Raw genomic sequence first — 25028 nt, 5'->3', positions numbered from 1 at the left:
TTCCACCTTGCATGATCTCTTGGCATGTGCAAGGGGGAATGGACACCTGAAAAATTAACCACTTACTATTTCTAAGAAAGCCAACGTTATGCGGCTGCACTTATTTATAATAAACTGCCGATGACCATAAAAAATAAGTCTATTGTAACTGATTTTAATATTGAACTTATGAAGTTATTACTCCTCTAGTGTTACTACAGTATAGATGAATTCTTGGTTGAAAATTTGTAATTAGAATGATTTTTTCTGTATGATATTTTGTTCCATGTGTATGACAGGAACAGATGAAATGCCAATTAAAACTACATTAAGATTGAAATGGCTTAAATAGTTAACAACTTGATTATAAAAGATCTTAGTAAATAATAGTAGTAGATTATAAATAGCTTAGTAACTAAAAGAATCTTATTTTGGTTATTCCAATATTCCCACCATCTCTGATGGTTATTTTTTTTTTCGGCTGTTAAATGAAATGATTACCCAATTAAGGAAGTGTAATAAATATTTTCATCCCCCAGGGTTTTCAACATTAGGGCTGATATGCAACCATTGAATTAAATAACTAAGTATAAAATTCAGTATCAGTGCTCTAAAAATAAAAAAAGTCTGCAATGATCCCTAAAAAATAAATAGTATGTTAGTTTTAATGGATAATAAAAGAAGAGAAGTTAAAATAAGAATTAAGTTAAGAGTTAAGTAAAAGGCATTTGGATCACCTCCAGAATAACCAGTCTCATACATAAGATCCATTTCAAAATTGAAAAAGGTACACAGAGAGATTGTGTAGTAGTGATATTCTTAAATGCTCTGATGAATGAATTAAAATTTCTTCTAACTTACTGTTTCAATTTACTGAAATATACAGAATCATCAGGATATTCACTTGATGACACCTTTATGCTAAATTTTCATTTACCTGGTTCAGCCTCTGTTGATTAGCTACAGGAAGCAGCCATGATGGTAAACTGAAAATTAGTTTGTCTTGTTTTAGGATATATCACTTCCACAGCAATTCTGTGGTTTTACAAGTCAATAGCCTTTTGTCACGGAGGTTTTTGAGGGACTACTGTGATAGTTTTATGTTTCTGGTTAGTTTTTGCTGGGCCGGCTCAAACTTTCTGATTATGTTCCACCTATTCCTTTGCTGATGTCTTCAGACACGAGGTGAGAATTCTCCAACTGGATACCTTAACCATACACATCATTTGAAGCAGGGCCACAACTAGGGTCTGGGCCACATGAATTTCAGCAATCCCTAGACAAATTGTATATGTTGTTCAAAACTTTAAATGCCTCTGGAAGTGTTTAAGTGCATTGCTGGAATTAACATAAGCACAAATGGATATTCAGTGCACAAGAAATTATTTTGCCACTTCAGCACCCCCTCTCCAGCATGGTGATGGAAACACATGCCCAACCTGCCTCCCTGAATCGAAATTATTGTTTCATTTTGCCCAAACTTCTTTCTAAGAACTCTTCTCCATGAGGTGTACGGGATATAGTCATAATTTCGGTTCAATTTAACTTGTTCTTGGGGGGATGAGAAGAGCCTTACAGGGTCAAAATAATAAAAGCATTTAGCTCAACATGAATATGAAACTCACTACTTAAACCATTTCACGGAATTCTACTGCAATTACCTAATTTGTTGCTGGAAATGTATACAGACCATAACTGAAATAATACATGACCCAGGTAGTATTGAATGAGCCTCCTCACCAGCAGATGATGATTATGTATTCAAACCATGTGTAATTTTCGTTGTGGTATCTAAAAGTTTCCCAAAATAAATCAAATATCCATGGATTCATAGCATTCTTGGACTGAACCTGGGTACCCATTCATTTCCCTACATTAGATAAATAAATACTGAATGCATTAATGAAGCTTTCTTAATACTAGGGACTATGATAGTTTTAAGAAATGCTGGTTATTTGAAAGAAGGCAGCTTATCTTTCTCATGGAGGAGAGTATTATGTCCAAATCTCTATCTAAGCTTAAGAGTAGAAATACTACTTGCCAATCAGAATAAATAAGAGCATATAGGTATATATGTATATGTCCTATCAAATTTGTTCAGCCAATACAAATTTTTCAATAAAGTTATTTTTTGGGGAATCCTTGCACCAGAACTGAAGACACCTAGTACTAGAGTAGATGACATATTATTAGAAAATAGGAAAGGAAAAAACGAACAGCACACAAAACCATAATCTGATCCAACCTTAGGCTGGAATTCAGATATACAGGAATAAACTCAACAGCATGCAGTAATATATTCAAGGCTTTGAAAATGAATTTTTCTTAAAAATAAAGAAATTATATATATTGTGGCATGGTTCTTGCTGGCCCAGTCTAGAAAGGTCCAAGAATAGGATTGTTTCCGGTGCTCAAATTATTTAATTTAATGCCACTGAAATTAAAGAATCATAAAAATATGGGAATATTCAATAACTACATATTTTTGAACTTTGGAAAACTTCAAAATAAAATTTAAGGTTACTAATTTTAAAGAAATTGAACTGCTCCCGCCAAAGTTCTTACATAATGCATTTTTATCTTGTCTTTTAATTAAAATTTTAGTGGAAAAATTGATCCGAGATAGATTTGGGCTCATAAGATTAACAACTTTAGACAAAGATGATAGACTGGTCACTCAGTGAGATAAAGCTCTTTTTCAAATGTTTATATCTTCTTCATATTGTGAAATGAATTGTTGCCAAGTAATAATTCAAACTCATGTCATTCTCAATTAACCGAAAAAATTAATTTAAAAAGCTAGCCATTTCAATTGTGTTGATGTTAAAAGAACTCTATATTCACATTCATTAGTAACTCAAATAGGAACAATAAGGGGCATTAGAGGCATTTTATGCTGGGACTAATTACAGCTCCTCATGACATACTGTAATTATTTATATTTGCTCGTAATTTCTCATAAACTGCAGAGGCATTACTTAGCCAAATGAATTTTCATTTGTACTTGTATACAACATGTCCAAGACCAATAAAGATATCACTGCTATCATGAAGGTAATTTTGAATGGGAAGAGAATATAACACATTTACTGCTTAGTAAAAATATATATCACATTAGCCACTTGTTAAACAAATGGCAACACCAGGCAAATAAAATGCATGCTTTGCTCCAACTAACACATAGTATCAATGCTTACAAAAATGAACCTACACTTGGGTACTTCCACTTTTCCATAATGGCAACATTCATTAGGTCAAATAACTTTTTCTTTTTATTAATTACTTTCAAATGAATCAGCTACTGTTAAAAGCCTGTCAAAAATAATGACCGAAGTATAAGTGACCATTTGCCCAAATACTCAGAAGTGAATTTTTCTCATCCCTGTAAGCTTTTATATGACACATGCAGATGTGCTCCAACTTGGGAATATGATGCAAATAAAAATTTAATTGGTATCAGAATGTTAACAGTTGAAAGTTGAAAACTTCAGTTTTTTTAGCCTAGACTTTTTCTTTACATTTTAAAAAAGGCTGTCTTTTTACAAACAAGTTTGACAAAAATATACAAATAATTGAATGTGAAAACGATGAATATGTGAACTGGCTTCTTTCTCTTTTGTCCTTTAGTGAAAACAAAGACACACCAGGTGAGGTTCAGCAGCAGCAGTAGAGCACTATAGCACCCACTCAACCAGTTTGTAGGCCTTCTAGATGTTGGCATTGGCCTAGTAAGTTCAAAACAAATTAGGCAGTTTTCACCACCCAGTGTTTTAGTCTCACCAACATGATTCACTTTATTTTTCTTCTTCCTACAACTGATCCTTGTGAGTCTATTCGATAAACATCTCAGCATATTGCCAAAAGGTACAATCCACATTGAGGCTTGTTCTGAGGCTATTCCAAAGCTTCTAGAATTAGATCTCATGGGCATTTTATCAAGTTAAAAAGGTAATACAAATAGATATTTCCTCCTCCATTGTTATTGATTTTTTAACTATGATGTGGTAAATTTACATTTACCAACTGAATTCTTAAGCCAAAACACTTTGAACACTGGATTTATCTCACAAACAATTTAATGTAATTGCCAGATTTGCTTACAAGTGCAGGAATGAGTAGAAAATGTAAGTGCTCACAAATTATCTTAATATTAGCAGACTTCTGATAAGTCCAAATGTACTTCTAATGCCAATCAGATCTAAAAGAATAGCCTTCCCCTTCCATTTCCACACAGCATAGGATTAGGCTCAACTTTTGCTGCAGCTGTGATTAGGCCACTTTATGTAAATCAGTGTCTTCAGCTGCAAATCAGCCACCACAGTTATGTATCCTTACAGGTTAATTTACAGTACAAGGGAAATTTAAGTTCACTTATAATAGGTAATACTGAATATCTCAACTTTTGACAATGAATCTAATTTCAGTATTCCCTGAGCACATTAAGTGTCCAAAAATTTAGTCAAACCCATAAAAAGGTCCCAAATAACAATTCATATTTTTCAGACAACAGTTGTTTTTAAACCTGCAAGTGCTAATATGCTATAACAAATTGTGTTTGCACTTTGGTAGATATCAAATGGAAAGCATAAAGAATAGTTTTGTGCTCCTCGAGTCCTACAGCCTCTGTGAGGGTGTTGCAAGTTTTGACAAAAACACTCAAGGTAATTTATAACTGGAAAAGTAGCACTTTAAAAACATGTGCATAAACTGCAGATGCTAGGTTATAACATGATTATACAAAATTCTCAAAAGTCTCCTTAACATCTCAGCTCCACTTTAGTCTGTCTTGCATTTAGCTTATTCCCATCATAAAAATCACATTTTAAAAGTAAAAACCTCATAATACCATAAGTAATAAACATATCAATTAACCATTAAAACTTTGGATTTCCTTCTTTTTATTTTCATCCTCTTCTGTATTTCACTGTAGGCCACACACTCCCTTGAAGGATTAGTTTTGTAAAGATCTTATGAAAATGTATCCACAAGAATTTCCAACCATACACTGATGGTGAGAGCTGTAAGGAAAGCTTATCAATAATGGAATATAATATGAACACCAATCTGAATACTCCAGGAACATTTTCCAGCATCAATTGGAGTATTTTAGTTGGCATTGAACCCCTATCTTTAGAATTTAAATACCACTGCTGGAAATAACTTTTCATGTATTGAAATAAATAACAATGTCAAACAGAATCAATCAGGTACAATTCATAAAGAGAGCAGCACACCATTGCTTGATTCAATCCTAACACACATCCCACAGGCCACATTTAAAGAAAAGCTATTCATGGCTTTGATTTCTTGTCTCCCTAAAGAAAATACATAGCTTTTATACACTCACTTAGTCATAATTTGTCATCATATGACTTTAGATGTCTATTAATAACAGTTATTCCAAAACAATTAACTTATATCACAGTTAATTCAATACAACAAATAGTTTTTTTTGGAATTATACATGAAAGCACATTCCAATGCACCTCTCTCTTACCTTTTTATTGTAGCTCTAGTGTCACCTAACAATGCAATTTCTGATTACGTTTATGAGAGTAATTATAGAGGGCCAATCTGAAAAGGCAATGAGGCAGCTTCAAATATTTCACTTAAAAATGTTTGTTTAGGTTTGAATAATCAGGCAGTTTCTTTACAGAGGTTTCCAACCACACTGCATTTTAATTTTAAAATGCAATATAATGCATCCTACTGCACTTTCAAGGTGAAACCGAGCTACTACTTAAAATATTGATGACAGCTGAAAGTGTTTTAAAACTATTTTATATTAGTTTTACCTTCCTGATCAAAAGGTTTTATATAAATCTTTTAACAAACGTAACTGAATCTAAATTCTTTCCTTTATGGATAGAATTTCATAGTTTTCTGTGCCTGTCACCCAGCATAGATTACTCAAACCTTTCCCTTTATTACTGGTTCATCAATCAATTACAACATCCCATGCACTCAATCACATGCAATCATTGGTTCATTTAATTATCAGACTCTAGCTTGAAACAAGATCAAATTTCATCGGAAATTTAGTTGCTTGTATAATCACACGTTTTTCTTAATAACAAAATAATGTCATAGTTACTGTGCAATAGTTTCAAATGCCCATGATTATTACAGTAAGCTAAAATATAGACCACATATTCTTGTTAAATATCTGTACATAATAGAGCTCAACTGCAAAAAACAAGAAACAAACCAATGATGGTAGACATGCTTTCATATAACAAACACACATTCAAAATGTAATAACCATCATTCAATCACACATATTTTCAGAAATAGCAGGCAGCATTTACACATACTTGACATGTTAACTCATTCTCATCGATTTTTTCTCAATTGATACCACCAACAACATGTAAATTTTAATGAGCAGGCCTTGGAACACAAATCAAAGGAGCAAACCATTATAAAACAGGTGGGGGTGACATTTTCATCAAATACTCTACAAATAACACAAAGGAATGTTGCCTGAGTGTAACATCAGCAGGAGTCAGGCCTCACTCCCCTATGATAGTAAATTTAAGTAATTGCTTGACCTCATAAGCAATTATTTCTTGCATTGCCATCAGCCCCTGCACAGCCAATTACCCTCACACAAAAAGGTGACAAAAATTTGCAGCAGGGCCTAATTAACTTTATCTTAAATCTTGGCATCTTCAACCACTGCCAAAGTCTTTTATATAGCTATATGTACTTTTGAGTCATGTAGCTACCTCCACTTTACCGTAATCGGTTCTTATGGAACCTACGGTGGCCATTGTCATTTAGTTACTCCTACATTTTATTCACTTGTTTTCCACATACATTCACCAGCTCAGACATATCATAAACGCTCCTCCCCCTCTTTGTACCTCAGTTTTAGTATGTATCAGATAATTTCACAATTTTCCCTACTTTGCAGAGCTGGGAACAGACTCTGAAGCTCAACATGAAACTGTGGAGTTATGCAGTGCATTTGAAAGCAAATTAACATCAAAAACTATATTAATGCAAGAGGCCATAATACTGAATGAACCCATTAACAAAGCAATAGTTGTCCCTGCAGAGCAGCAAAAAAAAAAAATATCACATAAAATACACAGAATTACTTTCCAATTTTAAACGGAGAAAATAAAATATGTTCGCCCAAAATTGGGCAATATACACCTTTTTTAATGTCCTTCTCAAAATTGATCCTTCAATTTATGCTGGAAACCTAAAAGTGGACTTTATGATATTGACACCTATCCAGTGCAAATGGTAAACTAGTCAAGCTTATGAAGCCAAGAAGCCATTGAAAGCAAAATTAGACTAAACAGTATGTTTGTGAATGATAAAATATGCAGTAGCACAACATAAAAGGGGGAAATCTTTGATATAGAAAAGTGGTTCAGTCCAAGACACACTGATCACAGTGCTTCAGATTAACCATCATTTAATTCACAAGACACCCTTGAAAATGCTGCGTCATTTATTGAATACATGACTGATGCAGTGCAGAGGGGAAAAGACCATAACAGAAAAACAAACAGGAAACACTGAAAGTTCAAGCTGTGCTCCAAACATGTTCAAGATGAAGGTTAATATTCCCAGATATAGATTTGGATGACTTAAAAAAATTTTTGGGAGACAATAAAATAATCAACTTATCCAAATTTAATCAAGTTTTAATTTTATCCATTTTGAGATGAAAACGTAAAGAACAAAGACAATCAACATCCTAGAGGATGTGTAAAAGCACTATTAAATAATATCAGGAATGGGCAATTCTAACATAGTACATATATCACAGTTATAGAAAAACAGAATTTCCTTTTTCCCCTTACCCCATACTTAAATAAATGTAATAATATAGTATTCAGTTGATTATGAACAGACATTACTTGGTAGGTACTTGTTCTGTTTTATTGATAAAAATAGTTAATGATTTGGAAACTTATAAGAACAAAATATAAAATTATAATGATATAAACCAATATTTAAGCCAATAACAAATTTGTCTAGAAATGTAGAAATAACTAACAACAGACTGGCTTCCCCTGCAAAGAGAATTTCAACTTAAAGCTTGATAGCCATGATCTTTTGCATTCGAAATAAATATTGAGCTACTTGCTGTACAAAAGGCAGTTTTTCTCTAGCTGAAAAGCACTAGTGGAAACTGTTCAACTAAACTTCTTAACAGATAGGTTGGAGTGTTTGGTTATAATAAAAAAGCAGCAAATTATTCAATATTTAAGGCACTACAGACTTCATATTCCATATATGTGATTTCTATTGTGCTAGCAGGATATGTATTTGTGGTTAACTAAAGATGCAGCCACATAGAATGATAGCTTTTAGGTCAGATTGTCATGCTACAAATATCTATGGAAATATGAAATAAAAGAGAATTGCAATGTAACAGAAAATAACAGAGGGAATTGGACAGTAATTTAGAAAAAAAAAGGCTTCCCCATTAATAAAAATTGAGCTGCCAAAATGAGCCTTGTTGAGCCAGATTGTCCCAACCCACAAAAAAATGCAAAATCACATTTGAAGCTCACCATTGCAGTCATCATCTTTAACAACAAAATAATAGATGACGCTGCAATTTTGCTTCTCTGACTTCACCCACTTTGTGCCACACATCCTTTTCATTGAAAAGTTGCGGGTCACTGGGAACTTGAGGGGAGACACTTTCACCCCCCTCGGGGGAGGAAGGTTCAACAACCAGAGGAGAATTAGCTCATCTTCCATTGTAGCTGTGTAGATGATGGCATTCCTCATAACCATCACACTCCATTCACTCATTGCATCACTTATTCTCATGTATTCATCCACATTTTCATACAGCTGTTGATTTGTCCGCTTATATGTAGGAGTAAGGGCCATCAGTGAGGGCGCTACAGAGCAGGAGTCAGGAGTTATCGTCCTTGCCCCTGGTTCCTCGATTTGGTTTGTACTCAAGTCCAGGGTCAAACTGCATCAGGACAAATACCTGAAAATAAAATTAAATGCCATTTTCATGCATGAAACTTTCTGAGCAGTAAGTGATCCCTCTGAACGTCCAGTATTAACTTCAAGTGTGAAAAAATATGTAACTCTGTGGGGGAGAAGCCAAAAGGAGGCAGGAAAGATGGATTTCGGGAGTTTTGATTGGTGATGGGATGTTGAAGACTGGGATAGAGGGAAGAGCGTGGGGCAAACAAGGAAGGAGGAGGAATAGGATAAGCAGGTTGGATAGAATGAAGGGGGGAAAGAGGCATGCTGAATTGAAGAGAGGCTGATTTCAGGATATTGTAGAGCCTGATTTCAGGTTGCCTTTTGTCAGTAGACGCAAGTAAATGTATTTTTGTACAATTCTTTAGGTTGTGTCCATCCAAACTTACCATAACTGGTAGAATATCAATAATAATAATTTATTTTACTGGGGGAAAATATTAATTTTTTCAGCAAATAGTCTTATGCACTCAAATATATACATGTATGAATGCATTCTATACATGCAGGTGTTCATTTAAATAGCAATTGAATAAATTTTTTAAAGTTCTTCTACATAAAAACCCCAATTATAATATACCAGTGAATCTTAGGGTCCAATTTTAGCACATAAACAGCATCCATACTTGAGACAGAATTTTCACCCAAATCCTATAGGTTTCCAAGTTATTTGGTCTTTTGTGGTGCTGATTTACCTCATAATAGCCATATTTATCTTTAATGTGATATTCAGAGCCTGGATTCCATGTTGTCATATCTTGTAAATCTCTTATCCTTTATGTTCATCCATATTTGTTTCCTAACCTATTTCCCTTAGCTTGTACCTAACACATACATATTTAAATTGCCAAGTACATCAAATGATATCTAAAATATCTGTTGGACCTTCTTCCATCACTTCATGTTGACCTCATACATATGGGCTCAAGTTGAGCATGACTGAGTTTGTTCCATAGAGGGAGTGTGTTGTTTAATATCATATTTTCCCCTCCATTTACCTTCCCTGCCAAACACTCTCCAGGAAGAGTGCCAGAGCAAATGCTGTCTGGATTCACAAATGACTTACTCACTACCTACATTAATTTTCAAATTGGAATAATTTATTCAACTCGTACTCGACAATGGACTTTGGAATTAATGACATTCAAATAATTTACACATATTTTGGCTGTGGAGAAAAATTAAAATTGGCCGGATAGTGAATATTAAAAACCCTGTGCATACATGTATCTAGTGGCAAGCATGAAAAAATGAGAACAAAAATTAAAAATTTTAAATGATACCAACTGTGCTTTTTATAATCAGTGTGGGTACTTGTGCTTGCTAAAATACATCAATGAGAATGTATTGACAATTAGAATTTTGTCATCCTTAAGCATCCTTTATGGGTGTGTAAGGAATGACAACTGGTAAAATATACAAAATAGTATTTTTACCTCTTGCAATCATTTTGAAGAACATATTAGTAACCATTACACTTGCACGCTGAAGATCATATATTAACACACAGATGAAATGAACTGAATAGGTTTACCCATAACCCTTTGCATCCTGCAATGCAATAGTAGCAAAAAACTGTTTTTCAGCTGTATGATATCATTGAATTTTAGGTGGTCCTTTTTTTGCATCACCTGCCATTGATATGCCTTGCTTGGATGCAACTTGGAAGGTTTGGGAATAAAGAGAAACTAACCTGGTGTATGAACCTTTAAGAGAATATAAACAGCTTACATAGATAATCTACATCGACTAAATGTTCAAACTAAGATAAAAATAATGGTATACAAACAGTGTTTACCAAAATATGTAATACCAAAATTGTAATAAAGATAAAAAGACACTTACAAAGTACTGCTTTCCCACTACCATTTAAGTTCATTGAATAACCTGATTAATTGCATTAATTGTTCCAAATAGAATTATCACTATGCCTACTGTGGTGGCTAAAACAACAGTGACCACCATATGCTCCATAAAAAGTTTTCAAATGATTAAAAAGCACCAAGAGTTTCATGGGTGCTCTGCATTGGCATGCATGAAGCCACAAGAGGCCATTTTCTAAAAAAATAATTATTTTTTAAGGTTTTGTGGCCGCAGATTAAAAAGAATATTTTAAAATTATTTTTGTATCATTTGAAATAGCCTTTGAAAAAGTTCTCACTCCATGAACTACCCTGATTTTCCTGTTACGAAAAATTCCCTATTAGCAGATTTCTTGGTATTCTTGGGTGCTGGCCATCTAGTATAGACAAGTTTTGACAAGGAGAAAAGCAAATTTTTGTTTTATTTTAGCATTTAATTATATACTTATCACATATCGTGTTAATTATCATCTGACTTTATCCCTTCATCCATCCCTTTATCATCCTTTTCCCATTATACTTTCTTAAATACCTTTTATCTCTCACAATCCACCCTTAATTCCCATTTAACACTACCCTCCCTACCCTGGGTATCAACTTTACCTTGTGCTGCTCAGACAGTGCCACCAACATCTAGCTGGTCCTACAGGTACCCATTGTAAAGGGATTCTCCAGTGAGAGGTCAAGCCCCGTGAGTTACCATTTCCCTTTTTAATCCTCACCTTACCCTCATCCAATTTCTTGTCTCTCTCCACTTCATTATGATTGTCTACAGCTATAACTGAAGGCAACTGATAAAGGTGGTTTAAATATGCATTATTAAATTAAATGGGATTGTGCAAATGGTATCAGTGCATTTTGTTTGGGATCAATATATAAGAGATGCTGGTGGTATAATTAAATTCATGCACTACCCCAAATAATGGAGCAAAAAACATCCCATCTCCCTATTAGCACACATTTATTTAGAACATATGATTATTTCCCATCTCTTGTATGCAATGTCAGAGGTCTGTTATATTATACAGAAAATTCCATAAAATTAACTCTAAAATGATCAAATTTAAACAAAGTCAGTGGAAAAATTGAGTAGTTTCAGGCAATATGTGGTGGAATCCAAGCATAATATAGAACTTATCTAGCAGAAAATTGCTGCTATCCATTCTTAATTAAAGTCAGTGGACTCTTGACCAAAGATTACTTTTACCAAGCAGTCAAGACAACAGCTGACTATGCATACTGTTATTACATTGCAAAGACAGTTAATTTAATAAAAATCATTTGCATATTTCTAAGGTTATATGAAAAATAAGTATGCTTATTTTCAGTCAAAAAATTGGGCATGAGGGATCTTGGGGGATATACATCCCAGTTACAGTGCAAAACTATCAGGTACTATTTTTTACTCTAAAGCATCTGCCTTCTCTTAACAATTTATTGTGTTCATTTACGACACCATACACCTGTACTATTCTGATCACCTGGGAAATAAATGTTAATATAAATGTGTTCTTGTCTTGAAGCCTTTTAAGAAACAATAGTTTTCATACTGCTTCCACGATTTGAGTCTCTAAAAGTTATAAACTTATGGCATTGTCAAAATGGTGCACTCCCAGAAACATGCCAAGTAGCTAAAATGAACAGGTTCAAAATTTGAAATATTTATTTAATGTTATGTCTGTCAGAAGTTATTGCAAGAATGATGAAGATTAGAGATTTGGCAAAAAATGTGTCCATATTTACTGATGCATTTTTCTGCATTGATCTCAGATTTGTTAGATTTATGAAGCTCAAAAGTGATTAAACTACATGGTAATTTTCAAATGAACAGGATTGAAATATTCATTTCTTCATTGACTAAATTATTTAATTGATGTTGTGATAAAATAAGTTTTCATTTTGTCTTTCTTTAGATGGACCCTGAGGATTTAACTCTATGCATTAAGGCAAATGAACATTCAAAAACTATTTTCCTCACATCCTCCTATTAGTAGACAATATCACTGCATGTGAACAATTTTCTAAATACAGACATGATACTATTATTGAGTAATCTACCAGTTAAGGCAGGTTTTGGAAGGACACAACAACGAAATAAATATTTTGTGACTCCTAACAAAACATAATCCAGCAACCTACTTTACATCAGGTCCCTCTTCATCTCTGAGCACTTCGTCCCTCCCTTCATCCCATCCAACATCCCTATCCTGTTTCTGCCCTTTCCTCATTTGCCTAACATAATCCCCTTCATTTCAGTCTTCAACTTCCTACTGCCGACCAATACACCCTTCATCCATTTTTCCTGCCTCCTTAGGATTTCTACCAACAAACCCCTTTCTTTGCCCACCATACCTAGTAATTCCTCATTTGTAATTCTCATCCATTCCTTCTTATGTCCCTACTAATATGACCATACTGGCCCAAAACACTTCCATGATACGTGAACTGTTTTAGCTGCTCTAGTTTTTGCCCTCCTATTTTCATTTTGAGCTTTTAGCTTTTTTTCTGGGAAATTGCATCACCTTTGTTTTATTTACATTGATTATCATCCCATATGATAATCAATCCCACTGAGTTTCAAATTCACTCAGCAATGCTTGCAACCCCTTGGCTGACTGACAAACTAAAGCTTGGTCATCAGCAAACCTAACTGATTTTACGAATTCCCCGCCCACTTCCATTCCTACCTCCAGTTCTTCCTGTGCCTCTTTAATCATTTCCTCCACATATACATTGAACAGCAACGGTGATAATGGGCAACCCTGCCTTACACCTCTTCCTAACACTGCCCATCTAGACCCTCCATTCCCCACGCGCACCTGAGCAGTCTGAGACATTTATGGGTTAAGGATTAGCCTGTCCCTCCAATCTATTCCTATTTTCTGCAATATACTCATTAGTTTTTCCTAATTCACTCAATAAAATGCTTTTTCGAAATCTACAAAACAGGTAAATATGCCCTGATTGTATTCCATAGTCCTCTCAATTATTGATCTCATTACTGCAATGGCATCACACGTACCTCTCCCCTTCCTAAATCCAAACTGATCATCCCCTAAGTAATCATTTGCCCTTCTCTCTATCTTTTTGTTGATGATCCTGAGAACATTTTTCAGCTGCTATAGTATATAATAGATATATTAGCTGAAATTTTACTTGCATGAGTTTACAAACCAACTGCATTCTATTTTCATTTTTTTGCATTTTAATTAGTCTACCATAAAACCATTCCATTGATTATTTTATCTATTGATATATATTGAATTAAATCATATGTAGCTGAATTCCAAGAACTTTGGGCTATGCCATGACAGTAACTTAAACGGAATCATCCGCTCATGTGCACCAAAATAAAGGAATGAACAAATGTCAAAATCATTCGCCTTGATGGCATTCAAACTTGGATCATTTGATGTCTGATTGCATATAAAATTATGCTTGAGAGGTCATGATGTTCTCCCAGCTACACGGACAAAATAATACAACCCCTAATAAAAGCAATAAAATAATGTTACCACCAAAGATGAAATGTACATGAAGCATATAAGTAATTTACTATTAATTATAATAATAAATATCATTTATTGAAATACCATAATGCAAATCATATTATCACATTTTTTATTAGGTTAATAAAATGGAAAATCATTCAAAATCAGCTGTCGTCTTAGTCTCAAATGACACAAGATGAAATTGTATGTAAGGAAATAAATTACACTAAACACCCATCTATTTATGAATGCAATATTTTGGCTGGAAATTATCCATACGATCGGTTTTATGCATTGGCAGTGATGGAAGAGTGGAGGGCATTGGGATGTAGTATGGGTTGTTCACCCATTCAGAAGGGCTGCATTTAATGGGATAGTGGTCTGCACAAGAGAAGACACACAAGTTGTTGACCTTGTTTTTATGTTCCATATTTGGGATGGCACAGAGCTCTTATTTTCCACCTTTGGCAGCCTTCACTAAAATGACTGGTCCTTCTTTATGCACAAGGGCCAACGGAAAGCAGGGGGTATGACTTCCCCTCATCTTTTCATCTTAATGACGCCCATTGCTAGATCAAGCATATAGGCCTGATTCACTACTTTTTTTTACTGTCAGAGACAAATTTTGTACTTGGTTCTCTCAAGCAGTCTACACCTTTTAAGAGAGAGGTGATCACACATGAGCAGTAGTTTACTGTGCATTTTTAGAAGGCCTTGACGGAGGAAATGAGCATGAAAATAAAATAAGAGGTCCTATCAGTGAAGTAGTAACTTGATTTTATTAGTCATTTAGATGGAGGTGAAGCAACAAAAAAAATGGTCTAAAAAACTGGGGTTTGAGGTACTAAAAGTTCATGACATTGTATGCCACAGTAATGCAGCAGGAGATAAAAGAATGAAACTTCTCGAAACCTTATCAAAGTTTTTCACGTGTCCTAAAATGATGAAATTAATTTGGGGTCAATGCCAAAGGGAAATACTTGACCCAACGACAATGGTGAAGATTATGATAAAAGTGTTACTCTGTTGTCTTTCTCCACATGTTCATTTCCTGATGCCGACAGATATTACAAACATCTGGGAAGTCCATTTCATTAAAATAATAGCTTTTCAGTTTCTATGAAGTATTTGTAGAATTAAGGGAAACCTTTGCTCTAAGCCTATTGAAATACTAACAATAAAATTGTGTGCAGGAAACACTGATTAAAATACATGTAAGGTATTTGGCATTTTTCTAGAATATTTCTTTTGACTACTTGAACATTAGCATTAAGTCACTATTTTTCAGGCTCTTCCAAATTGTTTTATCAGATATACTATATTAAACAAAATATCACAAAAGTTGTGAGCCTGTGGGCTGTGGGCAAAAAAGTGTTGGTTGTCTAAAATAAAAAAATGGGCCTGAGGAGACCTTTTTATAATTAAGATTAGTTCTGAGAGAAATATGTACATGACGTGAGATTTAAAAAATAAGCTTTCAGTGCTTATACTTATAGCCTACCTGATCAGTTGGCAGTAAAGAAAAGTCATCAGGTGGATTTGTGATGACATATCGCTTGGAGGAGGCATCACAGGAGGAACTAGTATCTCGAAACCTGAAAAATACCAATTGCAAAGATTAGAAAAATTTCACTCTTTGATAATTAAAAAACATTTATAAACTCTAATTTTTAATTAATTGTTACTTAATATGCAAGTGTATTAAGTGATTAAGAAACTTGATTAATTAGCTAATATGTGCATGAATGATCAGGCTGGTTCCCATTTAGGGTTTGCTTTTGTGCTAAGAAAAATGGTGCTAAAGGGTGAGAGTGAGATTATTTCAACAATAATGCCTATGAATTGGTGTAAGAAAGAGCACCAAAGTAAAAAAACAAGAGCACACAGCACCCTAGGAATAGGCCAGTATATTAAATCTAGATAGTCAATAGCTATCAAGAAGAATGAGTGCACAGTTATATACTTAATTCAAACAACAGTTTGAGTGCCTTTCACAAATACAATAATTTATGCAAAGATAATTATATGCAATTTGTGCAAAGTTTCAAGTTTTCATGATTATTTTAAGACTATTTGGTAACTAAAACATACAACTATGAAATTACTATGTCAAAAAATAATGAAATAAAAAGAAAGCTATGATTGATTACTGCATTTCTTTCGAAATCAAAATAACAATCATGCAAATGCTTTCCAAAATGCAAATTCTCAATTGATAATAGATGTATTACTTACAGAATCAGAGAAACATCATCACAGAAATAAATTCTAAATTTTCACATTCAGAAATAATTTCTATTTGATAGTAATTGGAGTCTACCCTTAACATACTGGTTAACATGCCTGTAGAGTCCAATGCAGAGCATTCCATAGGATTTCAGTGCAGCCACAAATAAGTCTCCGTATTTTCCAGCTTCTCCAAACTGAGCTAAAGGCCCATCATACAATGAGATCTGCCCTACACGGCAACGGTCCCGATTGGATAAACTTTCAGGAGTACTAAAAAAGAAAAAGGAGAAAATGCACATTGAATTATTGCTGTGGACATTTCATTAACAATATGTCACAAGATGCTTTTTTTAAAGTAAGCAATGATAAATTTATTGATTTTTTGAAATTTGTTAACAATATATGGTTAAATATGAGTTTATTATTTTGTGATGATTTTAATGTTGAATTCTATTGTGATAAGAAAGATTAAATTTAAAGATTAAAAAAAATAATTAACTTCATTATTTCAATTTTCAAGATTTAACCTTCACATTTTTAGTCGTATATGGGAAACATCAAAGACATTGAGAACTTGCCAAACGGCCCATTTAGTACAACTTTGGGTCACTTGAAAGATGAAACTATTCTATACTACTTGTATCTAGGCACACACATACACTTTAAACCAATAACAAATTGTCCTGGGTACAGATATACCTTTAATCCACCACTGTTCTTAATTTATACGAAAAAATTTCAATCAGCCTTAAAAGAAATAGATTACACACTATTATCGCATGCTGATACAAAGGCAATTCCATCACTACCCTAACATAATTAATTGATGCCCAACTCCACACAGGTAACTGTCAATAACAATAATTGGTGCCTAGAAAGCCAACACACCCACAGTAAAATAATCAATGGTCTGATTTTCTCATAATAAAAAGCAAACAGGCAGTCTGTTTTCACAAATAATTAAATAAATCAATTTACCGAGTCTCGAGCTGTAAATTTCTACCTAAGTCTACCCAAGTATAATTATGGCAGTGGAGCAGCAAGTCATAAGAGTCATAGAGAGAGCAGCAAGTCATAGCATAGCGGAACAGCGAGTCATAGAGAGTTCATAATTATAGACTCGGTAATATATGCTACCTAGTTACCTAAACTGCAATACACAACCAGTGAAACTGTCCAGTTGAAACAATCATGGTGAATTTAATGTTTACATTTTATACAGCATGTTTTGGAATTATTAAACTTTCTAACTAATAATATTTAGTATAAAGAAAAGGACTACTGTAAGATTAGTGCTGGAAAAGGCTATAAATAACCTGTCAAAGCTATATGTATTCATCAATTTGCAGCTCCTGACCATTAAATATCATCTATCTTTTGTATGTAAACTCCAATTTGAATGCTCACACTACTGATCTGATAAATGATAATCAGGATATCATGAACAGAAATGAGCTTTACTATACCTAGTTACATTCGAAGACGGATTATTAAACTGTGATGCCAAGAAATGGTCAACAACTACAATAAATTAACATGACATCTAGAATAAGTATGGATAGTTTCAAGCCACCAGTAATTAAGCATGTCATAATCCTTTTGTAAATTATGAAATACCCATTTAAATTACCCTTAATTCTCAAATAATTTTGTAATACATAATTTCAATGAACATGAACCATTGTAATATCTTTGAGTGGGGATTGCTAAAGCAAAATCTGTTTTCAATTGTGCATGAACTCATGTGAATTTGGAGCGATGATCATTTAAATGCAGGATAGCCATTTATTTTCTACATTTGATTTCAAAACTTTCCCTGAAGAAAATGTCATCATTTTCCTGATATCTCCTTTGAAATTCTCTCTGCATACAATGGTTCTCATGATACATAGCAAAATTGATATTTAATAATGCCTTTTGTTAAAAATATGGGCCATTATTTTGAAGATGATGCAGTTACATTCGAAAGCTTGAAAGTTCATCCAAAAACCCAGGATTGGTTAGGCCTACCTTACTCACCATGGGAATGACTAAGATGAATCCTGATGCTTATGGCCAGTCCTAACTGAAACTGGGAATTATCATTGGAAAATACTATAAATCCCTTCACATAGTGTGACTTTAAAAGGCATGACATTGCCAAGATGCAACTTACATTTCCTTAATTTCACAAAACATTATTATCCTCAGTGACATATGGTTTTAGGAATAATAGCAGAAATTAAATTAAATTTCTAACCACCGAATTTCATGATTTCAATGTTGTTTAGTCAACACTAAAAACTTAAAAAATCAATCATGAAGTTAAACAGGAACATAGTTCATGTTTTTCAGAGTACTTATTAAATTATGTCAGGTTGGATAATAAAGTCATTCATCCTCATTTTGAAGGAAGAAGCCCAAATAACAATCCAGCTACTAAGTTCAAGAAGGTGCAGAGTAGAAAAGTCCCCCTCATTTCTCAAATTACTTACGCAGAACCTCCTTCTATTAACATCAACCACATCCACCTTAATTGAATGCAGAGCAAACAATATATATATCATAGTCATGGGCTGAAAACTTGGTTCACAGCCATTGCCCTATTTGCCTGCACCAGGCAGAGTAAGGAAGGTTACTGACAAATGAAAACAACTGCATGTCAAAGCAATTAGGCAATTACCATTTAATAATTGACTTGCAGCAGCAGACTTAAAAGTAGAGGCTATCTCATATGTAAAAAGCCTTAGGAATTTTAAATATCTCTCACATTTTAAAGTGGTTATCCTTATCAACTGCTTCATTAGTAAAGGCAATAAATGAAAATGTCAGTTAGATTGGAAAATAGAGGAAGCCTTTTAACTGGTTTGCTGATTAGTGTCTTAGGGTTAAACACTTGTGCTGGGCAGCGCTATTTCATAGACATTAAAACTCTGGTCAAGGATTATTCTTAGCTTCGAATTATGCAAGACTGAACCAATCTAAGGTTTTTCTAGGAACATGCAACTTGCTGGACAAACAAAGTTTGAGAAAAGTTTAAACAAATTCAAGAGCTACTTTTTATGGGGACAATCATGGAAACTATTTGATAAACACCACTGAAGGGCATCTATTCTATTTTGAGATTTTACAGCAAGGAGACAAAAAGATCACTATGTCTCACTTCAGAACACTAGAGTATGAATTAACTGGTTTTTAGGCAAGTGAAGTTAAAATTTAAATGGTTAACAATGTATAACTTGTAACACAACTGCCTTCATATTTACCATCAGACTTCAAAAACTGGACAACAGGAGGTGAAATTGAAAAGGTTTTTTCTTTCTGATCTGAAAGGCAACATACATTACAACTGCTTGCACCAGAAGGAATGAAATACCTGTATCCACCACGAAGCCCTGCCCCTTCAGCAAGTATAAGTTCCAATTCCGGTGTTGCTCCTCCCGTAATTAAGGACCTTATCAACGTCAGTGCATTCTGGTTGAAGTATGTCTAAATAAAGAAAACCAAAAATAACAGAATATTATATTTCAAGAAAACTTTTCTATCAGGTTTTCATTTTATGATACTTCATGTAAATGATATTTACATTAATTTTTAGATAACTTGCACCTAACTAAAAACAGGGCTGTGCACACCATTTGAACAGAAACACAGGATAATTATATGGGTTATTTCAGGAAAGAAATAGGCACCAAGATTCTACCAATCCAATGATTAATATTTATAACTATGCTCAGTGATTAGGGTTTAGTTGTACATTAGCTAGATGACATCGACATAATGATGTCAAAAAACAATTATTTAAATGTAAATATGCAAATAACTGAAGGATATTTAACCAAAGGAATTTATTTAAATAGAATTTAGGTAACTGGCATTAGGTCTGGTAATTCTTGAACGATTATCAGTTATTATAATGGTTTATATTTTAAATATGAAGGCAAAGAGTAATTTAAACAATCAACAACCACACAATGCAGAAACTGGGAGATTGAAAGGAGATAAAGAGGAGTTATGGAAAAAGAAGATGAAATATGAAAGAAGAGTGAATGATGAAGAATCCAATGATTCCAGGTCTATAAAATTGACTAGGCAGATGGTCCATCATTGAGAAATAAGAGTAACAAGAACCATACCCTAAAATGCCAAGGATGGGTACCACTGATGGAAATTTCTTAAGAACTAGTTTATTTATTAGATTTGAGGGACAAGAAGAATATGGTCATTTCTGCAAAGGCTGGTCTTGATAAGTGAGCACAGGAGATATACAAAAAGTAAGTTCCATTTTAAAATATTGCCACTGTAGCAATACAGTCTAAAAGGAGTGCATTCTTTCCAAGTAAGTAGATGGCATAGCAGTGATGTCATTTCATGGCATTTAAGAGCATCTACACACATGCTGTGTTTTTATGATGCTTAGAAAGTCAAGATACCAACTAAATGTGAAAAGAATGTTATCTGGTTTTTGAATATGAGGAACACGAACCCAGCTGAAAGTCACCATTGAATTCATAATTCTCATGGAGAACATTTATCTATTGGAACTTACTTTCTGGATATTCCTTCAGATCGCCTTTATGATTGATAGTCACGTCATTGCTACTTTACTGGACAATGAATATATGCAGTTTAGAAATACAGCAGGTTCAATCTTTTTATAATGTTTATGCAAATAGTGATACTATAAAAATACACATTGTGCATAGAAAATACAGAATACATACAGAAAAAATTAATGATACCAATAATAAATTACGGAAACATTAGCAGTGAACCATTTAATTGATCCTCTGGGATCAACTTAACCTTGTTTATGCCTTGCTTCAATTGTAAATTTCATACAAAATGCAAGTAATAATTTCAATGCTTGATATTTTCTTGCCATAGCCCCAACAATGTACAGGTGTAAAATAAATTAGATAAAGTAGAGATGTGCACCATGGCCAGAGTTGGATGTATTGAAAACTGAGCATCATAATGACCATCATTTTTTTATGGATATTTAGTGAGAAAATAAGACCCCATTCACTCTTTTGAATGCTGCCCAAAAATGTAATTAAAAAAATGGTTACCTCAGTAATAAGAAACATTGACTTACAATAAACAGAAAGGCACTTCTGTTAGCAACACGTGGGAGGGGAATTGGTTTAATCTATCCTTTATTTTCATTATTGACTACCTTCATGATTACAATCCTCAGAACTATTGGTACACTTTTTATAAATGAATCAGCCTCAAAACATAGCAATTCCATTTTACTTGTACTTTACATGGGAATTAAATGTCTCCTCAAGCTCTTGCAATCCATAATCCAATAAAAAGTAATTTTCATCATATAATACAGTAGCCAGCAAGTATTAGGAGCAATGACATATTTTTATGAAAACTCAAACGAGCCTGAGTCAATTCATTGTAATTTTAGAAAATAGCCAAGTCGATTGAAATAACAATGCACGATTATATCAAAATAGGTGAAAGATGAGCCAAATTTATGGATCAATAAAGAAGAGATAACTGGAAAAAGAATTACGAGTACATTCCACAATGAAATCAAATAAAAGTGGCATTTGCACAACTAAACAAAATTTAAGTACAAATCAAGAGTACCAGTAGCTCAATAAGATATAGAAATCAACTACAACAATTTCATCAATACATTCAATACCTATATTTCACATATTATACGTACAGGTGGAAAAACACCGCATTAAACTTAATAGCGTTAATGCAAAAAATGTCACTCACTGTGGACATTAAGGAATCCAGAACACTAACAGCAAACGCAGTACCACAGGCAAATGGTTGTGTCAGGTACAATTCAGTGTCTGGGTCATCATCATCATCTTGATCTAAGAACTGCACATTACTATCATTTACCAGTTCTGTTCAGAGGAAATAAAATGTTGTGTGAATTAAAAATAACAATAAAATTTAGCATGTCACATATTATTCAGTTAAGTAAGAACACATTGTGTCTATTCCTACCTCGCAGGAACAAGAAAAACTGACCATGCTGTTCCAGCACTATTGCTCTACATAGCTAAACTTCACTTAAAATTATTTTGAGCATACATATGAGTTTTGTTTAGCTGAATGTAAGTAAACTTATTGACTGCAGAAGCAGTCTAATTAAGTGCAGGTAAGAATGAGACTCGGGAGAGTGCCACAGTTCCACCAATCAACTATCATGGAGGGAAGTCCTGGATGTGGGAACACTATGCTTTTACAGTTAACTAGTGAGTGATTGATTAGCCTAAACTAGAAGTTTTCTCAGAGTATTTCCAAAGGGTTTATCAAAAAGTTCTTGAATCCAAGAGCTGTACTGCAAACTCAACAATAACAATGTAATAGATATTTATCGCTGGTCAAATATTCGTCTAATCGGTCCTCACAAAATGTCAGATTCCAAAGTTGCTATACTGTCACTCTATCCCATCTGCATAATTTTAATTTCAGTTACCATTTAAACCTTATTAAAATTGAGATAATCAAGGGCAAAATAATTGGTCTTCATTACTGGCAGCTAGCTGGTTGTCGGAAATAATGACTCTACCAAATCTTCCATTTATTATTCACCACGATGGTTTCAATGTCACTTAGGGTGGTCGAGGTGACATATCAAATTCATAACTATGCCATAGATGGCAATAGAGCACATGAAAAATCTTTACGTCCAGGTGGCCTCTATAGTACTGGTGAAACAACTAGGTATATCACCTCAGTATGTGACCTAATAAAGAAAACAAAGTTTCAGACTTTACCCTTGTGGGGCACAGAAAGGCAATATCAATTCCTTCAATAGATCATGTGTTTCCATGTCTCAGGAGAAACTTTCATGCAATGACTTATTGGTATGGAACTTTAACCTCACCTTTCTTTATTTTCAACAATGAGATAGAAATGCTGCTGACATTTTCATGAAGAGGAAAGTTTAGATTCACATGGAGTCCATCTCAGATTTCGTCTACATTTATTGCAGTTTCTTTTTCTGTTTTAAAAACTATATTTTTCACTAAAGAATGCCTAAACATTCATACACTCATATGTATCATGTTATCAGTGAGATGATGAATTAGAGCTTCTTGTTGGGTGCAGTAGTCTAGTGGTAGATTTCTGAGCGAGTGACCAGAAGGGCTGGGTTCAATCCTGGTTGATATGTACTTCTGGGTATGCTTAATTCATGCTGTGTGATTTTTCTGGAACACACTTTTCTAAGAAACCATAGGGTGCAAAGGGAAAGGAAGTGCCAAATTAAACCAACTTTTAGGCTGACTATTGTGGTTTGGTACTGACTAGTTGCAAATATTTCTTGTAGCCCATGTTTTCTGATTTCCAGATAGATAGTTATACATATGTTTAACTCTAACTCCACCTCTTTCCCCAAATGTATTTACATAATGTCTAGAGTAGTCATGTTTCAATTGCCTGAGAGTATTAAGCCTTAGGTCATTCATTTAAAACTATGCTCTCAAATCACTTCACAAAAATCTATATATGTACTCAAAAATATTATCTTGGGTTGCTTATTAGTCTATATGGAAACTTTTAAATATTAATGAAGCCTCTGCTCCCTTCTTCAGGATACCAAGATACTTAGCTATCATTATTACTAGTAAAAATATCTTTTTTATGTATCACCCAATATTTGGGTTGATTAATATATCATTAATAGGATATGTGGATAAATGATAGAAGATTGAATTTTTATAAATAAAAGAGCAAATAAAAATCAATTAACAAAAACATTACAATGTAAAATTCTTTTGCCTGCGATATTAATTGCAAATCTTTGTTCAGAAATATATGGAAATCATGAAGAAATTTTAGCTAATATGCCTGCCCACAGTGAAAGGATATGATGTTAGCAGGGAGCCTCAATATTTCATCCGTCCAACAAATAAATCTAGTGAACTAATACTAATACTGTAGCCATTGATTTTGATTTTTGCAGACAGAATTTTCTGCAGATTTCTAAAAAATAAAATATTTTTCTTAACAGAGAAAAAAATCACTGCAAATCCTCATTTTAAACAACCATGCTTTTCAAGTTGAATAAGATTTTCCTCATTTAGGATGTCGAAATTATTTCCTCAAACACTTTTGATTATATTAAGCCATGATATGGTTATGCAAATATGTACTGAATAATTTGTTTTTTCTTACTCCAAAAGTCATGTGGGCTCAACCCATTCCTCATTCAGAACTTCCTACATAAGCTTCCCAAATTTCCTGGCTGAAATTACTAAATTCAATGACAAATATTTTCAATCACATGAATACATTCATGACATGTTTATTACTTATTTTTTACCTGTAATCATAGGCACATTAGCTCCATAAACTGAACCTCTTCTTTGTAAAACTATTGGACTACCTACAGGAGTCAGGTTATCTTGCTCATTTCCAGCTGCAATAGAAACATTATAGTTTGAAACACCCAATTCTTTATATAACAAAACTCTCTACAAAAGAGAAGAAAATAATACTTATTTACAGTTTGGTACCCTTTTTAAAT

General features: G+C 33.6%; 1 protein-coding gene across 25 annotated transcripts in view; it reads right to left on the bottom strand.

The window, feature by feature from the left end:
* Positions 1–4846: 4846 nt before the first annotated feature.
* slo (calcium-activated potassium channel slo) overlaps positions 4847–25028 on the bottom strand; it is a 305693-nt gene continuing 285511 nt past the window's right edge. For 18 of the 25 annotated variants that reach the window (XM_071595986.1, XM_071595985.1, XM_071595984.1 and 15 more), the window contains 6 exons: positions 24825–24920; positions 22259–22395; positions 19890–20002; positions 16637–16804; positions 15807–15900; positions 4847–8950 (listed from right to left, as the gene is read on the bottom strand). In XM_071595986.1, the coding sequence (XP_071452087.1) occupies positions 8870–8950; positions 15807–15900; positions 16637–16804; positions 19890–20002; positions 22259–22395; positions 24825–24920 (689 nt within the window). In that variant the 3' untranslated portion in view covers positions 4847–8869. The remainder of the gene's footprint in view (positions 8951–15806; positions 15901–16636; positions 16805–19889; positions 20003–22258; positions 22396–24824; positions 24921–25028) is intronic. The other 7 variants (XM_071595987.1, XM_071596003.1, XM_071596010.1 and 4 more) reach the window with 1 other exon arrangement.

Source organism: Hetaerina americana, unplaced genomic scaffold, assembly GCF_022747635.1.
Source record: "Hetaerina americana unplaced genomic scaffold, ioHetAmer1.1.p SCAF_72, whole genome shotgun sequence".
Lineage (NCBI taxonomy): Eukaryota > Metazoa > Arthropoda > Insecta > Odonata > Calopterygidae > Hetaerina > Hetaerina americana.
The sequence above is the reverse complement of the archived record's forward strand: the minus strand, read 5'-3'. Positions and strand labels throughout refer to the sequence as shown.